This window comes from Bradysia coprophila, unplaced genomic scaffold (genome assembly GCF_014529535.1).
Source record: "Bradysia coprophila strain Holo2 unplaced genomic scaffold, BU_Bcop_v1 contig_358, whole genome shotgun sequence".
NCBI classification, from domain to species: Eukaryota; Metazoa; Arthropoda; class Insecta; order Diptera; family Sciaridae; genus Bradysia; species Bradysia coprophila.
The window spans coordinates 1990451-2009592 of NW_023503616.1; the positions used below are offsets into that span (position 1 = coordinate 1990451).

General features: G+C 35.8%; 2 protein-coding genes and 1 long non-coding RNA gene across 3 annotated transcripts in view; 2 read left to right on the plus strand and 1 right to left on the minus strand.

The window, feature by feature from the left end:
- The window catches only part of LOC119081728, a 93995-nt gene that overhangs the window by 9664 nt on the left and 65189 nt on the right, over nt 1-19142 (plus strand). Inside the window, exons 2-3 of the mRNA XM_037190889.1 lie at nt 491-1377; nt 11863-13256. Of these exons, the coding sequence (XP_037046784.1) occupies nt 964-1377; nt 11863-13256 (1808 nt within the window). The 5' untranslated portion in view covers nt 491-963. The remainder of the gene's footprint in view (nt 1-490; nt 1378-11862; nt 13257-19142) is intronic.
- Nucleotides 4973-6521, plus strand: LOC119081853. Its single transcript, XR_005088533.1, has 3 exons — nt 4973-5158; nt 5239-5392; nt 5455-6521. It is a non-coding gene; the product is annotated as an uncharacterized LOC119081853 (long non-coding RNA).
- Nucleotides 17117-18657, minus strand: LOC119081763 (probable cytochrome P450 6a13). Its single transcript, XM_037190957.1, has 2 exons — nt 17372-18657; nt 17117-17312 (listed from the first exon to the last, which is right to left on the minus strand). Exons 1-2 carry the CDS (start codon nt 18648-18650, stop codon nt 17119-17121), a joined length of 1473 nt encoding a protein of 490 aa, XP_037046852.1. The 5' UTR covers nt 18651-18657; the 3' UTR covers nt 17117-17118.

A 19142-nucleotide genomic window follows, 5' to 3' on the forward strand; every position in this document is an offset into this window, starting at 1 on the left:
AGCCATTCATTTTCGAGTATCAAATAAGTGATTTATTAAACTGTATGAAAGTGAGCTCAAATTATCACTGACATAAGTTGAATAAATTTTATTTGTAATCTATAAGGCTACTAGATAATTCAGGTTCCCAGTCAAATCAAGTGCTCCTGCCTGGTTTTACTCTGTCGTGGCTTAACCTCTCATGTCAATGAAGTAATGACTGATTTCTTGGGTGCTTAGTGAGTAATAGTACATTACCTACTGGCTTCCAAATTTGTATTTTGGCCCGAGCCCAAGGCCTATATTAAAATTTCGAAGCAGTTAGGTACTGTCCTTTATCTGCGTGTGCGAGAAGCCACTTTACCTCCCTAAAAACAGATAGGTATATTTGAAGAAATTTGAAATGAAGATCTCGTGAATCTTTTAACGAAATCTCCACTTGCATTTCTAGAGACACAAGCCTGCTATAAATAACATCTTATCTAATAACAATTCTTTTCTTTTCTTGCAGATACCTAAAACATAAAAATGGCATAACATCTTAAAATTCGTAATTTTTCACTGCATTTGCGACAAAAAACTGAAACTTAAATTTTATGTCGGTGAAAGTGTAAGTTCGACCGCACTGTGAACTTTATATAATATTATTGCAGTGATTAAAGAAATTATGGAGAGTATAATGGAAATAATTGAATAAACCATTTGAAAGAGAGTTTCATCTACTCCATGAATTTACGATGAGAAATTCCATTATACAACTTGATAAAGTGAAATGAAAGAAAGAAACGTAAAAAATTATAATTACTTTGATATGAGTTCGGTTTCCAGATTGGTTAAGTGCCTACATTATGATGTTCACTATATAAATTACACGAATTAAAAAAATATGATTCCGGTGATCATAAAACTTAATTATTTGATTCATCAGCAACTTGAAATTGCCGCAACATAATGTCTTTCGCAGATCTTTTATAAAACGAAACAATGGAGCGAAATCGTCGTCCTCCTGGTGTCGAAGAGGCACTGTCTTCGATGCTGTGGACACCATACGAACGCACCCCAACTGATTCGTCTGATGACGAAATTTCGTCACCATGCAAAACGATGCGTTCGAAGTGTACCAATAATATGAACGTTTCATATTCGTATTCAGCAACAGATCGACATCTATATCCCGAACCAATTCGATACAGTTATCCGGGCTATATACCATTCATGCCAAAAGCATTTAGCGGTCAATCGCAAGAACAGCTACCATCATATGAAAATATTCAGAATGAACGACATCATCGAAGTTTGAACACAATTGCATCAACAGGAATATATTTTATACCGCCGTTTACAAATTATGGATCATCAATGGTGAATTCGTTCACGGATGACTTTATGCAATATCAGGTAAATTTGGTTTTCTAATTATTTAGTGTAATTTCGATTCATGTTCAAATGAGCATAATACGGTAACATTGGTGTTGTTCGAATGATACAATTGGACTTTGTAGGGTTGTTTGTTCAGCTGACTGTTAAATTCTTCGAAATAACCGTGCAATTACTGGCAAATCAAGTTACAGATTTTCTCGGCAACGTTTTCTTCTCAGTAATTAACTAAAAATTTATTGGACCTAAAAGTTTAAAATCATCGGAAAATTATTAATTACTATAGGGACAACCATTCACAGAACAAACCTTTGTTAGTCAAAAGAAAATTGTCCAAAGTTTTACGAAAGAAAATCCTCAACTTCATAGAAAATATGCAAAATCATAGATATAAAAAAATCAAATAAAAAAGAAGAAAATCATTGAAAATTGAAAAAAAAAATCATTAGAATTAGTAAAAAATCCTCTGGAAATCCTTGGAAAATAATAGGAAACCTCGGTTAGCCTGATAAGGCGCCAAATTTTTTTAAGTACTGCATTCATTGCGCTCTATTTTCACGTGAAAAAACTTCACTCTGGTAAATATGTATGAAATGTCACATCAGTGAAGTCAGTTCACAAAAAAATAGATCGCAAATTTAAGACGAATGTACTAGAAATGTTATAGAAGTGTGCAAAAATCTATATGTTTGATCTTTAGTTTAGAAACATCATTTACATAGGAAAATACTCAAGGATTGTCTTTTTAAAAATTCTCTGTCAACGAAATTTACAAATATCTGCCCCTCATGGTTCGCCTTAATTAATAAAGTAATCACATCTTCTTGTACCGATTACGTCTACTACTTCGTTTATTTAAATGTCTTGTTTAAGTTCATTCAAGCCAAAATATAAAAATATCGCTTAGTGGAAGATACCACTAAAAAAATCGATTTTCTCCGTTGAGGATTTTTTCCTCAATTTTGGGCAAAACAAACAGTCACACCACACGCATTTCACAGACGATTTTCAAAAACTCTTCTTTTTGGAAAGCCGGCAACATTCCCAACAATTTAAGTCCATTTGTGCAATAATCGAATAATTTTCTATGTCGATTATAGAATTTTCAAGTTTAAAATTTACTCAATTTTCCATAGTTGGCGAACTTTGACGACACACCAAACAAAATGCTTCGGCCAAATGTTTCCAATTTAAACATTTTCTGTTTTATTGGACTCTAATTAGTAGAAAAACACTAATTAGGGCAAAAAATATCTCGCAGCATATTGTTGGTAGAGGTCGCAATATGAGATTTTACCAGTAGTCGCAAATTCAGCTTCAGTGAATTTGCGCAAGTTGTTAATGAATTTTAAAAAAAATTTAAAATCACTTTTTGACATCTAGGGATGGTAAGAATTTTTTGTGGACCCTTTCCATCCTGATCCCGAACCATCGCACACCCCTAATAATGACTTAGGATTGGCGGTGTTAATTTCGTTACTTCCTGCACACATAAAACTCTCTCTCTCTCTATCTATCTCTAGCATTTTCGTTTCTCTTACATATGTTATTTCAAATGGGAAAAGAGAGCAATCAGAAAAACGAAGTAGAAATAAAAATTCAAATGCTTAAGTTTATGTCTGCAAAACAGTTGGTAAAAACCGTTTGTTGAAGTTTCGGAAGTTTTACTATCGAAAGAAGTTTTTCATGGAAAATCGAAGAAAAGAATTACATTCATCTTGATCTGTAATTTGTAAATCGAATGCAAAACATAATTGCGATGTAATGGATCATATTTGGATTAGAACAAAAATTTCAAATATTGTAGAATTTACAATTTTCATCTTATTATTAGATAACGATCGCTTTAAAGTGAGCCGCTACCATTTTAAATGGTTATTGCACTATCAAAGTTCTATTGTATGCTAATAACGCTGGTCTATATGCTGTAATTTATAAATAAAAATCTTTGATGTCTTTCTAAAAATTTAATTTAAGATGTTTTCCTGCATCATATTTTAAAGTCTGAAGCGAAAGTAAGCTCATAATAAACTATTTAAAGAAAACATAGTCTTTAACCATTTCTCTCTATTGTCTGAATATAAATTTGTAACAGACACAGAAACTTTTCCCATCCATCCACGCATTTATATCTAATATTTTTCCTTCTATTAGTAGAAAAATATGAATTTAATGTGCGCATAAACTCGAAAATCTTAACGAATACATAATAAAACTAATCTCTCCCCATACTCCAAACTCGCAGAGAAGATATTTTCTTTGTGATGTTGATAAATTAAATTTAAAAAAAAATATAATTTATGTATACGTAAATTACCTGCATAATTAGTGTGTAATGGTGATGGATATTGTAATAATAAATGCGGTACCATTAAAGCGAAGAGTGGTTGCTCCGGCTTAGCATAAATAATGGATATATGTACGTATAAAAATGCTTGGAGCTATTTATTCCGCGTACAACGTATAAATGAGCTGCGAACTTAACATAGTACACGTGCCCATAACAACGCATATAGGGCAATTTTAAATTGATTTGATAACATTTTTGTCATGGTTGTTGGTTTTTATATTTTATTTTATTAGAATGTAATTACACTTAAAAATTTAACTCATGTGTTAGCATTGGTTGATGGTGTTGCTCGACCACTGCGCTCTGAAATTACACATATAAGAGTAACGTAATTTAAACTTGTTTCGATCATCTTCATTAGTGATGTTTATGTAAAGCTGATGTTACGAAAAGTCGTCTTTTGACTAATTAAGAAAAGCTTTTTTGAAGTGTAATCACATCCAGTAACGAGTTTAAAGTTAATTTACTTTATGAATTACACCATTTTGCATTAAAACGTTATGTATACGGTCCACAAAACTCTTAACTCTTTTCGGTCATTAGAATCAGTATACACCTTTCAAGCGGGAGGAAGAGTTAAATGTATGTCGCTTGGAGCTGTGTAAAATTATGTCTGTATACAAAACTCTAAAAATAAAAGAACATCTCCACCTCTAAATAATTCCCCATTGCAACACAAACCATTTCGTTTCGTTAAGTATACTTGGCTCTGCATGAAACGATGAATGACAAAAGACAACAGAAAATGATATTTAATTAGAGGACCAACTCCAAAACATTATTGGCAGAAAAAAGAAGCGAAAAGAGAAATGTCATCAAATTATATATATTTTCACCCTAATCACAAACCGAGATTACACGTGCTGCTTATTACAATTTCATTGACGGAATATAATTATACTTTTTCGGCAAATTTCTTTTATTACATCAACTCGAAATACCATAAATCAACGCGAAACCTTTATCATCGAATAATAAAATGAAAAAGCAAATCATCCTCAAAGCTTACCAGAGGAGCAATGTTCTATAGCCTTGAACAATACAAATAAATATAAATCTAAATCTCAAGCAAAAATTGTATAAATAGACTAATGATGCTGGGCTTCGCTGATATTAGTTCTACTTATTACTTATTGTCTCAATGGAGTTCAAAATAAGCCCTCTTGAGCATGGTTTGACTGATGTCTTTTTTTCATCCGAAATTCTTCTTTCAATTTCTTATTATATTCAATCGATATAACATTGCTCTGCTCGAGCAATTCATCAATGCTCTCGTCGAGCATTATCGAAATAAAATTTTTACTCTGCTCGAGTAAATCAAACAATCCATTCCTTACATGTAAAGGACAGACACCGGTAAACAAATTGTGGCGCCCAATCAAAAGTACGGGAAGTGAGCAGTATAAATCAACTCTCTGCATAGTCATCGCACCGAGCAACGTATACACAAATGTATGTAATGGTATTATACTGCGTCCTCCGATATTCAGACGATCGCACACTAATAAACGACCAAACTCGCTTATCGACAGATTGCCTCTTTCTCACTTTTATCGAAACAATCAATTAACGAACATCGTGGTCACAGAACAAAGTGCAGTAAATCCGGAAACTTCTCGAATATTACACAAATTCAATTTTTTATCCAGTTATACAGTGCTACTAACCCGGTCAACATCGCGAAAGGTAAAGGCGAGCGTTAAAGCCAAATTATTATTGGAAATTTCTAATTACTGCTACCTCTACAGAACGTTTTTCTTGGTTATGTCAACCCAAGACTTCGACAATCAAAGCGAATCCGAAATCGACGATTACGAGGTCGACGAAGACGAGGTGTTAAAATCGGACCCTGAAGACAACAATAATTCAGATCTTAACAACACGGTCACTAATTTCGGGAAACTGGTGGTAGAGAAGTACATCGAAGTGAATAACGATCGCAACGCAAGCCTCAGTTCCACTACCGTATTTACGTCGACTGGCATCGAAAAGCCGAACAATAAGCAGATTGTAACGAATAAGGAGCCCGACGGTAGTATAAATCACCACTCCTGAACTAGTGTTGGATCAATCCAGTAAAACCGACTGCAAAAGAGCAAGAAGCGCGAACAATACACCATCCGATTCGCCGAATCCAGCCAAAAAACATCGTCCGATTATCAACATGCTTCCATCCATGGCTGATGCCCTCAAAGCTGATGGAGGTGGACACATGGTGGACATCGTATCGCTCAAAGATGGTCATCCGCTAACTAAAGATCAAACCGACCTCATCAAGGAAAGATTGACCACCGAGCTTTTTACTAGAGATAACATCTCAAATATTAAAATCGAACCGCCGTACTTCGATGGTACTAAATTGCGCGTTATTTGCGCGAACGTTGACTCGAAAGAATGGCTGCTAGACACAGTTGGCAAGCTCGAGAAAAAAATCGAGGGTATCGAAATCGGTACCAAATAATTAGGCGTTCCGCCGAAGATGATTACTGTCACTATCACAATGCCAGTCAAAACATACGAACCTCCGGTCCTATTCAGTATCATAACAGCTCAGAATTCTGTCGACACAACTTATTGGCGCTACATGTCGCGCACGAAAGCAACGAACGGTAGACAAACCTGGTTTATTAGTGTAGATGAAACGTCACTAAAGCAACTCAAAGAGTTGGGCTACCGCCCGTATGTTGGGCTGGATCGCATCAAATTCAGTGTGCAGAATGGAAATCAGAAATGAATTGCAGACATTCGTTATCGAATTATTGTCAGCCTTCATAAGTAAATCATTATTACCCGGCAATAAATGGCAGCATACTTATTATCGAGCTTATTATGAGTCTTTCATTATTGAAGTAAAATTTAAGAAAATCAAGGCATCAAGGATAAGAATTTTTCTGCCTGCTGGTAAAGACAACGAGGACAAACACTGTCTCAGAATTCCTTCTCAAAGGTAAAGTTGTTCTTCTGAATAAACCATCAAAACAACCCTTTAAACCTACCATGCCGCAACGAAATAAAAAATTAGAATTTTACCAAATTAACTTACACAAGTCCGCCACACCCACCGCCGACTTAAATAGGATCCTCAACAAGAAAGTATCATTCATTGCCCTTCTGCAAGAACCTTCCTTTAGATCAGGAAAAATCCAGGGACTTAATAGGAGAAGAGGCAATGTCGTCCATGCAGTAGGTAAAGGCTCCCCTAGAGCTTGTATTTACATCTCAAAAGACTGGACAATACAACCGCTGTACCATCTGTGTACCAGAGATTTAAGTGTAGCTCGTCTAAGAGCTAAAAAATTTGGCAATGACATTGAATTACTGATTAGCTCTGCATACTTTCCATATGATTCCATAGAAAAGCCACCTACAGAAGAATATATGAACTTGATCAACTACTGCAAATCGAATGCAATTCCCCTAATAAGTAGTATCGATGCTAATGCTCATCATCATGCCTGGGGAAGCAAGGACATTAATGAAAGAGGCAAAAGTCTCCTGGAATTCATTCTTTCCTCAGACTTAATGATCAATAATGTAGGATGTAAACCAACATTCGTAATTAAAAACAGATCAGAAGTTCTAGACGTGACATTATCGTCGCCCGACCTGTTCTCGTATATCACGGGATGGAAAGTCACTGACGAAATTCTAACTTCGGATCACAAATGCATCCGGTTTGACCTAGATCTTGATACGCAGCCACCACTTCTCTTCAGAAATCCAGCGGCGACCAACTGGAATACTTTTACTCACACTCTGCAGAGTAAACTTAGCCCGGAACCTACCAATCTAGTTTTACTTAGTACTGACGATGTAGAAAGAGAAGTGGAAAAAGTTCACGTTGAAATCGTTGATTCATATGAAAATGCATGCCCTCTTCACAAACACAAAGCAGGTCATTCACTACCTTATTATACATCAGAAGATAAAGCATTGAGGTCAAAACTTCGTCGCGCCTTTAACGCAGCAAAATCGCCTTTTAGCAAGGTCACCTGGGACGATTTCTATAAGATTCAACGAGAATACAAAATGGCTCTGAAAAAGAAAGAACGAGTTGGCTGGAAAGTACAATGTACGGCTATTGATAACCTTAGAGACTCGGCCAAAATGTTCAAAATTCTATCAAAGGACCCAGTCCAATTAGTAGGATCTCTACAACTCCAATCAGGTAATTATACTGATACTCTAGACGAAACGTACAGGCATCTTGTAGCCTCGCACTTCCCAGGCAGCAGAATCATCGAAGGTGAAGAACCTCTGCCGGACGTTCCTCTAGGAACAGCCATTCCTAATGATAAACTAATTCAAGAAACAATTACAAATGACAGGTTAACTTGGGCAGTAAACACATTTGCACCGTTCAAGTCACCAGGTGAAGATGGAATTTTTCCTGCTCTAATACAAAAGTCCATTCATCTTTTCGTTAACAGATTACGACAAATCTATTCCGCTTGTCTCCACCTAAAATATGTTCCCAAGAGGTGGAGGGGAACCAGAGTAGCATTCACACCTAAGCCAGGTAACATTGATTACTCCAAAGCGAATAACTTCAGGCCTATTAGTCTGACATCATTCTTCTTGAAAATTTTGGAAAAACTCATTGATCGTTATATTAGGGACGGACCACTAAGTATAAAAAAATTACAACCGCAACAACATGCCTATCAGCTGGGCAAGTCTTGTGAAAACGCACTGCATAATCTACTTACTACTGTAGAAGCTGCGCTACTTACAAATGAATACGCACTGGGATGTTTTATCGATATAGCTGGTGCTTTTAACTATATCACGTACCTCGCGATCGTGAACGCTTGTCGTAAATTCGGTATTGATCCAGGTATCACAGATTGGATCTTTTTTATGCTAAAAAGCAGACTTGTCTTTGTTCGCTACGGTGAGACAAAGCTAACGATTGTAGTCACCAAGGGCAGTCCACAAGGTGGAGTACTCCCCCCTCTCTTATGGTGCATGGTAATTGACGGTCTAATTGAATCACTTAATAGCCGTGGATATCAAACAGAAGGTTTTTCCGATGACTTAGCCACGATCCTAAGAGGCAAGTTCGTACCTACTCTTTGTGATATCCTTCAAGGAGTTCTGAACGAAGTGTCGAAGTGGTGCTTGGAAAATGAACTCGAGGTTAATCCTGGTAAGACTAAAATGGTTCTCTTCCGGAAAAGTATAAGAAAAATAGAAGCTATCAGAGTACCAACCATTAACGGTATACCGATCTCATTGGTGGACGAAGTGAAATACTTAGGGGTCATTCTGGACTGCTCATTAAGCTGGATACCCAATATTGATTATCGCATTCACAAGGCTACCATAGCACTTTGGCAATGTAGGAAAGCATATGGCAAATCGTGGGGCCTTTCTCCTAAAGTACTCTATTGGATCTACACTTCGGTTGTTAGACCTATTCTACTCTACGGTTCCTTTCTATGGAACCACAAGTGTTGCCTTAAAAATGTCATAGATAAGCTCAATAAATTTCAACGATTGGCATGCAAAGCTATAACTGGAGCATGGCACTCTGCTCCCACTGCAGCTTTAGAAGTAATTCTCGAACTTACTCCTCTGCACATTCTGATAGAAACAGAGGCACTTTCGGTGCTTAGTAGACTCAAAAGGGACTCTAATACCAAACTTAAAGACGCTGGACATTCAGCAATTTGGTACAGGTCCAAGCAATTTCTTCCAGTCATCCATTTGAAGACGGACTACGTTAACCCAATGTTCAAATTCGAACGCAAATTCACACTAAATATACCTGAAAGATCCCACTGGAAGGATAGCCTACTGCCACTGACAAATGGCATACAATTTTACACAGATGGCTCTTTGATAAATGATCAAGCGGGAGCAGGTGTCTTCTGCGAAGCGCCGAGAGTGGAATTGTCCATTCCGCTAGGTAAATATAGCTCCATTTATTTAGCTGAAATCGCGGGTATACTCAAATGTTGTCATGAAGTCTTAAAGCTTAGAACAGTAAATGAAGTGATTTCAATCTACACAGACAGTCAGGCAGCCATCAAAGCATTTAAATCAGTCAAAATAAGTTCGGCTCTGACCCTGAAGTGCTGGCAATCACTAGATGACATCTCGGTTGATAACCAAGTTAACATCACTTGGGTGCCAGGACACTCGGGCATTATAGGTAACGAAAAAGCAGATGAACTGGCCAAACAAGGGGCACAAACTGCTATCGAACCTATCCCTGAACCATTAATAGGAATTCCGCCATCAATTATTAAGCGCGAAATAAACAGATACAAATACATGAAATCTACTAAGTACTGGCATGAACAAGAAGGATGCAAACAATCGAAGAATAATGTTACACTGCGTAAGAACCACTCCAAGTTTCTTCTTAACCTTAGCAGAACTAGGCTGAAAGTTTATGTAGGAGTCATGACGGGTCACTTTGATTTTAACAAGCATCTTACGAATATAGGAAAACGACTGGACTCAGGATGTGATCTATGTGGAGCACACATTGATTCAGCCGACCACTACCTATGCCAATGCCCAGCATTTATCCAGTCCAGGTACAAATGTCTTGGCAATTTTACACTTAGAATCGGTACTATTAAATCACTACACCCCAAGGATGTCCTAAGCTACATATGTAGTTCGGGAAGATTCCGGGAAAAGTACGGAGTGTAGTATTCTGGCATAATGACGATACATGGGTGGCACAATGGGTCCACAAGAGGCCTACGTGCATATCTGTTTAAGTAATTGAACAGATGCCCTGTTTAATAAATAAATAAATATTATATTTATGTATATTGTCGAGGTATATGTGTTGCAAGCAACCAGCGACAAGAAAATCGTAATACCCCATTCCCTCGATGATGTGTTCTGAGAGGATTTCTTCTTTTTTTACATTGATCTGTCGTATTATACATTATGATTATGTAATGCGAAAGGTTTTGCGTTAAAGAGAAACTGCTATTCAGGTTGAGCTCGATATTGAAATCGATCAATGTTTGATGGACTTGTTTAAGTTACGGGATATCTATGTTAGCACCACGACACTTTATTGGGTATCAACCTAGAATCTTTCATAAACGGCATGAGTATCATCATTGTCATACCGTTGTATCTTTTACTTTCTTATATTTTCTCTATAATTACCTTTCAAATGACACCCCACAGTAAGAAAAGTGTAAGTTTTCAGTCTTTTTTCGGTTGAAAACTTCAACTGTGCATACAGCTAACAAAAATTAGTTAATATCACATTTTTGTTTTATGTAGGATCTGATATTTCTAGTCCCACAGACTCTGACAGCTGTTATATTGAATGAAATATTTGAATTTTTTCCCAGTCGAAATTTTTGTCGCACACATCTAACGACCAGTTTACTGGGAAACCAAAAAACCATTCAATATCAAGACTGTCAAATCTGTTGATCTAGAAATTATGTAGAATCTGTTGAAAACGAGAATGTGATATAAAGTAAATTTTTTTAAGTGTATCTCAGTGTGGGTAATTTGAAACCCAACAAGACCCTATTTGCCCCGGAAGTATATGCAATTACCTCTCTAATGACACCTCACACGACCCTGTATGGCTCGTGTAACTGGAGAAATTTTTGTAAGAAAAGTGTAGGTTTTCGGTTTTTGATGATCTCTTACCAGCCACAAAAGCTTCAAAGAATTTTTTTGAAAGTGGTTTTGGGTTCTGGGGTCGAATACCTTACTGGGCACATATAAAAATTCCAATAGAAAATGCGTCCGATTTCGGTCTTCTGGTTTTCAGAAGAATCCCTCTTTATGTTTCGCTTGATGTTAGATATCAGAATCTTGTACTTCTTTTGTTAGTTTTACAATTGCTTTGTCCTTATAAAAGAACAGTGTAATCAGAGATAATCGTTTATTTTTGTCGATAACAGATGTCAAAAGAACAATAAGGAATACGGTTTTCTCAAATCTATCTTAGCTCAAACACAGTAAAATCTTACATTTTCCCAAGTTACAATTATTTATCACCTACAGGCGCAAAGCAATGCTATTTAGCGTTCCCATGAACTCTGTTATCTAACGTAATTCAACAGCTCATTGCTATATAACGAAATGCAAATCAAGTATTTGTTTTTTTAGCGAAATAGTAACAACAACCTAATTTACAACCATTTTTCCAATTATCACAGGTCAGAAAATCAACATACAATAATTCAACCACAACAACACGACAAAATCTGTCTTCAATCAATGCAACGCCAACCACAATATCTTCCGATAATAATCGCTTTTCCAATGACTTTAGTTCATTAAATTTGAATTTGCCATCTTCACACAGCGGTTCAGCCAATATGATGCAAACCATAACAAGACACGGAGACCTACATTTTTCAAAACAATCCAATGACGATCAGGTTTATCATTACAGTCATGAAAACATCGATGATGACAACAGTGACAACGTTCGTGGTGCAGCAATAACAACACAAACAACAACAAACATAACAAGAGAAGCAAGAGAATATGTTGCGGATCTACCTGATGAGTTTAGGGTCAGTAAACCTCTGACACACCAATCCGAATTCACAAATCGATCACGTGACTTCACACAACAACTAGACGGCAGCCATCATACGAATAACAACTTCTACACACAAACCAGTCACATTCAGATCGTCAATGCGAACACATCGACTGCGCACGTACAATTTGAATTAAATTCAAGTGAAAGTAGTAAATGTGTTCGAAACATCGAGGGTACAGTGATGCGGTTGAATGTGCCCGCTGCTGTCCCTGAGGGTGGCAATCAAACGATGTTCGTTAGCGGTAACGATAGAGCCACAACAGTCGGTTGTTCGGATAATACGCGTATTTTGGAGAATGGAACACTTATGGGTGCCATTGTGCCGCAACCTAGTTTGACGATTCACGTTAATCAGGGTGACCATAATAATCAACAAGATGTTGTCAATCAATCATCTGGAATTAGTATTGTGAATTGTTATCGAGCAGTGCCTGTGCAAATAGTGAATAATTGTAGTGGTAATAGTGCTGATGAATCGATGCATGTTGTTAATAATTTGAATGCGAAATGTGATAATCAGATGATAAATGATCAAGTACAAGTGTTGAGTGAAGTGAAATGCGATAGTTCTAATACAATGGATACACGGAATTTACAGCATCGAACATACACGTCAACCGAAGCTCAAACAGATGATCTACAAGAATCGAGCACTGAAATTTTAACCCATCCTGTTCAAGTTCATCCAAATCCTATCCAAAGCCAAACTGACATCTCATTTGCACGCGAGCAAAGACGACGAGATCGTAGAGAACGAAGACATATAAGAAATTCTAGACAACAACACATACATCCCGCTCCATCGTCTCTTCGCCCTGCATTTGAAATTCTTCCTGACATTTTAAATAGTCATGTACCTCCGCCTTATACTGCCTTAACCTTAGCAGCTGTGCCTCCTTCTCAACCTCAGGCTGTATTGGTACCGCCAATAATAACACCACTGCCTGTTGGACCACCAGAGGATGGACGATACACATTTCCATTGCCTATTATGCGAAGGTGAGTCCAAATAAATTCTATTTCATTCACTTATTTTTATTTATGTCTTTTGGACCGACTATAAGCAGTCGGCGGATGTTGCTTCTAGTTGGGATTTTATTGAAAATCGAAAGAATAAAAGCAAAATTTCAAAGTGTAACGAATTCTCGTTCAAATTTTGTCGCTTATCTTTTCTCTGAAATGTTGAAATTTATTTATGGGTTTTCGGTTGTTCTCTTCACCATACAATAATTTAAAATGTTCCAGTCTTTGTGCAAGCAAAGAAATAAATTCAATGGAGATGGTATATATATGGCATCACATTTTACAACGTGAAATGAATGAAAAGAATATACACAAGCAATTCAGTGAGTATATGGAGCTGCATCTATTTTAAACGATGCTGGTACGATCATTTTGATGGTCGACGATCAGTCTTAGTTTTAAAGCGGTTAGTTTGTCGTTTTAGCAAATATATGTAAGGAATATATAAAAAGGAAAGCTATACTCAGAGGCGGATAAAAACTAGCAGTAATACTTTACCAGTATCTGCAGTTTTATGCGACATTAACTGCAATTTTATTTTTTATTCTGCAGTAGAATTACTATTGTCTCCATTTCCTTGTATACCTTATAGCTAGAGACATAGTCACATAAACATTCGATAGGACTTTGAACACTATCAGCAGATTGAAACCTTCGATTTACCTTCTGTACGTACTAATCTAACCGAGGAAAAAACTACAGAAAAACTAAATTTGTTTTTATAGGTTGCTGGTCATGTTTTAACTCGTATCTACACGTAATTTATTTTTGATATTTGATTTCAATTGTTTGAGACTGAACGAAAATATCTCAGTGATTGTTAACAAAAGATTGTTAGTTTTTTTGATGTGTCATCTTTGGAAAGCCTTAAGGTGCAGAGGTATGGTTTCGTTTGATTATTTATTTTTACATTTACGCACATGTCAAACTGGGAATTTAGGTCTAGGCTCGTTATTATGAATTGATGATATCATTGGGCTGGGCATGGTCCAACGTTTTTTTTTTTTGTTTCGATTCTAACTGGCTCCAACAATTTAATCCAAGGTTTTCATATACAATACAGCGCTGAATAGAACACAAAAAGTTCATTATTGTTGCATAATCAAATCTTTCAGACTTTTCTTATAGTAGCAGATGTGTTTTATCGTCAGTCGTTCACATAGAGAAATGTTGGAACAAATTTTTCATTTGTAGCTGATGAATATTCTCAATCGTCGACTTATACATGTAGATATTGGATCGGTAATGGTTCAATTAGATTTCTTCCATAGTCTTACTGTAATTGAAACAGCATCTGAAAATTTCAGTTTCATTTTCATTTTATGTGTTGATCCCTCTACAAACACAATTAAGACTGACACATCTGGCAACGTTCCATTCAACAATTTACCAAAAATGCAATTACAGAGTGTACGTTTTTCATGATGCAACTTTATTTGTCTCCACATCAAACACCATTCAATGGAAGTGAATGTATATATATGTGCTATGCATACAGATTCTATGTATAAACCTAACATTTTCAGTATAATGCATCGTTTCGTACTAATATACTAACAGTCACAAAATAAACTGCCATTTTAATGGAGAGATAAAGTGAAAATTTATCGAAAAATTTTTCTTTAATTTTTCTTTCTCTGATTTCGGTTGCTTTTTATTTTGCAATGCAGCTGTTCTAATAATACTAAAAATGTTCAAATTTTCACATGAATCACAACCGAGAGAAAATTTTTCATTTCTGTTTTTCACAGACAGATAATGGGATTGTTGACTATACGTTGAAGGAGTATGTATGCACGTATATATTCGATCAATAATATAGTTCGAAGAGTACAGATAAATTGACTGGACGGTAAACAATCCCTGAGCGTATTTAAAACAATATTTAAGAACTTATATACATTGTTCTGAATATCAATGAGTTTGAATGCAAATATATCGATATTTTGAGCATTTGTTTGATTTAAATTGAACTAATCGTACAATTTCTCTTGAGTTTCTTTCAATGATAGTATGTGGAGTAATTAAAACGCCAATTAAGTGGAAATTTTGCACATTTTCCTGTACAAGAGGCAAAGCCTATATAGCGTTTACTTGCTTTACTTCTGTTTATGCAATGAAGAGCACAAGCAGAATTCTACTATTCATTGGTTAAATTTTCAAGAGAAAAGAACCTGCTCCCACTGATGTTTTTTGAATGGTGTTCAAATGAAAATTAGGTCTTGCAACTCTATTCGAAGCGATCGTAACTTAGCCGTACATCACAATGGTTAAGGTTTATTTGGTTTGCCAAACTTGGTACCATTATATTTCTCTCGAAATCACATCAGAAACGTGATGCATCAAATACAATTGGAAAGTCAGATTGCATGTAATTTCCATAATTTGTGTCAGTTAGTATTTGAATGATGTCACATCAGCAAATAGCTTAAACTCAATCCCATTAAATCCCATTATTTAATACACAATGCCTAATTACGATGCCTGACCAACATTTTTATGAAAAAAAATGAAATAATCAAAATTGACTGTACTCTAAATGTTGCTGAAATTACATCTACGACTACACGATTTTTAAGCAAATTATTTAACGTTCAAATTGGATTTATCGGTTAGAACATAATACAGTCTGAAATGTGTGACATGCCAATTTACTGAATATCATACTTACAGTTTTTGTACGTTCGTTGTAATATCGAAATTACCTATATGTGGCGCAATGTTGTTAAATAGTCTGCAATAATATTGAACCAGTCTATGTTGGGTTGAAATGTAAAGTGTACGTGATCGCTCTAACGTGAAGTAATTATTCGAAATAATGTTACAAAATTCATATTAATCTTACACCAACCAACCAACATACACTATACGTAAGGGATACCAAACAATTTGATTCTAATACACAACACGATACTGATGAAACGACAATGCGTAATATTGTGTATACAAGAAACTTAAAAAGTTACGGATAATTGAATAAAAAGCAATATCTCTGAAAGAACAAAAAAAAAATAAAGGTTTTCTCTACACTTTGTCTTCGTTTGCCTGTGTACAACGAAGGTCTTTGGTATAAGGGTATAACGAATCGCATGTGAATAGAATTAGATATACAAATACAAACTCGCATTTATAAAAAAAATCGATTTCCATAGCATATTTTCACATAGCACCCGACTGATCTATGCATGGTAACATTATATGCGTGACTCGTCTTCGTCTTATCTGTCTACACATGACACACATCGATAAAATCTTTCTTTTCGTCAGACGAATTTCAACAGTCTAAACAATCTTTCCAAAGTTAAATTTTCACGCATCTGCGTCTTAAATAGCGTAAAAAAATTTAAGAGTTTTACGACCTGAAAAAGGTACATGTACACGCTGAGTGTTTGAAATTGAATTGAAATCACGAATTCGAAATGTTCGACTGGAAACGTTTTTCAATGTTGAATGTGTGCTGATCAATTTTTTATTGAATTCAGTCTACTTTTCTTTGGGCTAACCAACCTGGTATTCGATAAAATACGCATGAATTAGAGGTTCTGTTAACGTCTATTAATTACTCATTTTTCCCTGCGATTATCGTTTTACTTCGGGCTACAAAACAATCATGTCTGAAATTGTAGCCTTCTCGGTTGAATATTTAAAATTTTATTCAAATTCAAAACAGACTTTCAATAGAACTATGCATAGTGCCAAGCCAATCTGTTCGAATTTCTCGGTTAATGCCAATTTAACATTTTAATAGAATTTAGACGTCTACATACCACCTTCATTACTGCTCTGTTCTTAAACTAACAATAACATAAAACAATCAATTCGCAGGGTACATTTATTGTCATGTTCGTCTTGTAATCCGAAGAAATATTTCTTCATCATGGGGTGCCAACAACGCAAACTTAGTTGAAAATTTCATTGGAATCAATGTTTTCTCGCACTTATCGAGCTCGAACTCACTCACTAATTTAATTAGGGCTAGTTTTGTGGTCATAAAAGCGAAGCGGATACCAATGCATATGCGAGGTCCTTCACCTGTAAATTCATTTGATCATTTCACTACTGTAATATAATAACCAGACCTAAAATTATACCGAAAGGCAGAAATGTGAATGGTTTTATTTTTGCCGCATTGTGACTGTTAAAGCGTTCGGGATCGAAAACGTCAGGCTGCGGAAAATATTCGCTGTCATGATGAATCGAATAAATAGGTATGGTGCACTGGGTACCTCTTGGTATGATCAAATTTGTGTTGGGAATCTTATAATCTCTGACGCATCTTCTCACAAGAATATGAAGTGGTGGATATTTCCTGAGACCTTCGTTGACTACCGAGTCAAGATATTTCATTTCAGCAAGAGACTCGTACAATAACTTCCCCTTGTTCAGTACCTTAACGACTTCCTGTCTAAGTTTGGTTTGTATTTGATGATTTAGTGCCAATTCATATAAAATAAAATTCAATACTGATGCCGTTGTGTGAAAGCCTCCGAAGAAAAAAACGAAACTTTCGGCTGCCATCTCGTTGAAAGTCAGTGCACCACTTTCTTTTATCTGCAGCATTATTTTGATGAAGTCGTTTCTCTCGACGTTGCTCTTTTCGCGATACTTAATCGTATCGTTGAATATTTTCAAAAAGAAGTCTGCCGAATCCTTCGGATTCATCATAAGACCCATACGCCGTGAAAGGTTTGGAAATGAATTTGTAAAAAGCATTTTCATAGCTCGTATTGGTGTATCGATTCGGAACAAATTCCTACCGTGCTTCCTAATTTCTGTTTCCGGATTTTCAATGCAATTGTAATCGACACCGAACGCTATATTTCCGATTACATCGGTAGTGAAACGAGCTGACCATTCCGATATTTTGACATCATTCGCATTCTGGAGATCTTTCTTGATAGCTGATGTAAACCGATCACCGATATTTTCGATAATGTCAAACATCATTTTCATTTTGCTCGATGTAAAAGCTTGTGTTAATTTTGATCGGCGCTCTTTCCATTTCTGACCGTCAATTGCTGCCAAATGAGCCGATAGTGGATCATCTTTTTCATTATAGTATATGTATCGGTCATGAAAGTATGTGAAATCCTTGACAAGAACGGCCTGAATCAATTCTGGATCGTATACTGCAATCGTTGGTTTAAATACAAAGAATAAACCCGCTACTGGATGACCCTTGAAACGATAATAAAAATCATCGAATAATTCGACATTGGTTTTACTAGTTCCAGTGCCCGTTAATGAATCGAGTGGGAAACAAGCAACATCTGATACAAAACCTCGCTTCGTCCAATAACGGTAATGGTCTTTATACCAAAACTGAATTACTACTATTAAAACTATCGCCAATATCAGAAGCAAAATCATTTTGATTAGCAATCACTTGCGAAGTTTACAAGTTTTGTTGAATAACTGACTCTTCAAATCAAATTTTTTAAGAATCTGCCAGGCTGCACTTTTTAGATAAACATAGTCACGACTATGTGCGATTTGTATACATGTGAGAAACTATGAAAAACTGTCACAATTTTGTTGTTCGATTTTATTTTACTATTACAACCAGGAGAGAAAATTTATTTTTTTTCACCATTACTTCAGTAAAATGTTGCTTTTCTAAAGTACCTTCGTACATCGATATAACGTTGGGAATACATTTTTAAACATCACGATCCAACGACTTGACATTCATATCTTTAATGTGTTCTACAACTATATTATCGCAAGGAAGTATTAAGGAAAGAGCCTCGATATAAAAGTGACAAAGTTATTAGAATAATCAACTCAAGCTCAAGGTCATTAGCTAGATAAAATGCTTTCCGTTTAGATTCATTTTCAATAGATTATTTAGTAGAAACGGTA

Coding starts and splice junctions, on each gene's coding strand:
- LOC119081763 (XM_037190957.1), bottom strand. CDS start 18,650: ATGATTTTGCTTCTGATATTGGCGATAGTTTTAATAGTAGTAATTCAG. Junction 17,313..17,371: donor ATTCACATTTCTGCCTTTCG/GTATAATTTTAG, acceptor ATGAATTTACAG/GTGAAGGACCTCGCATATGC.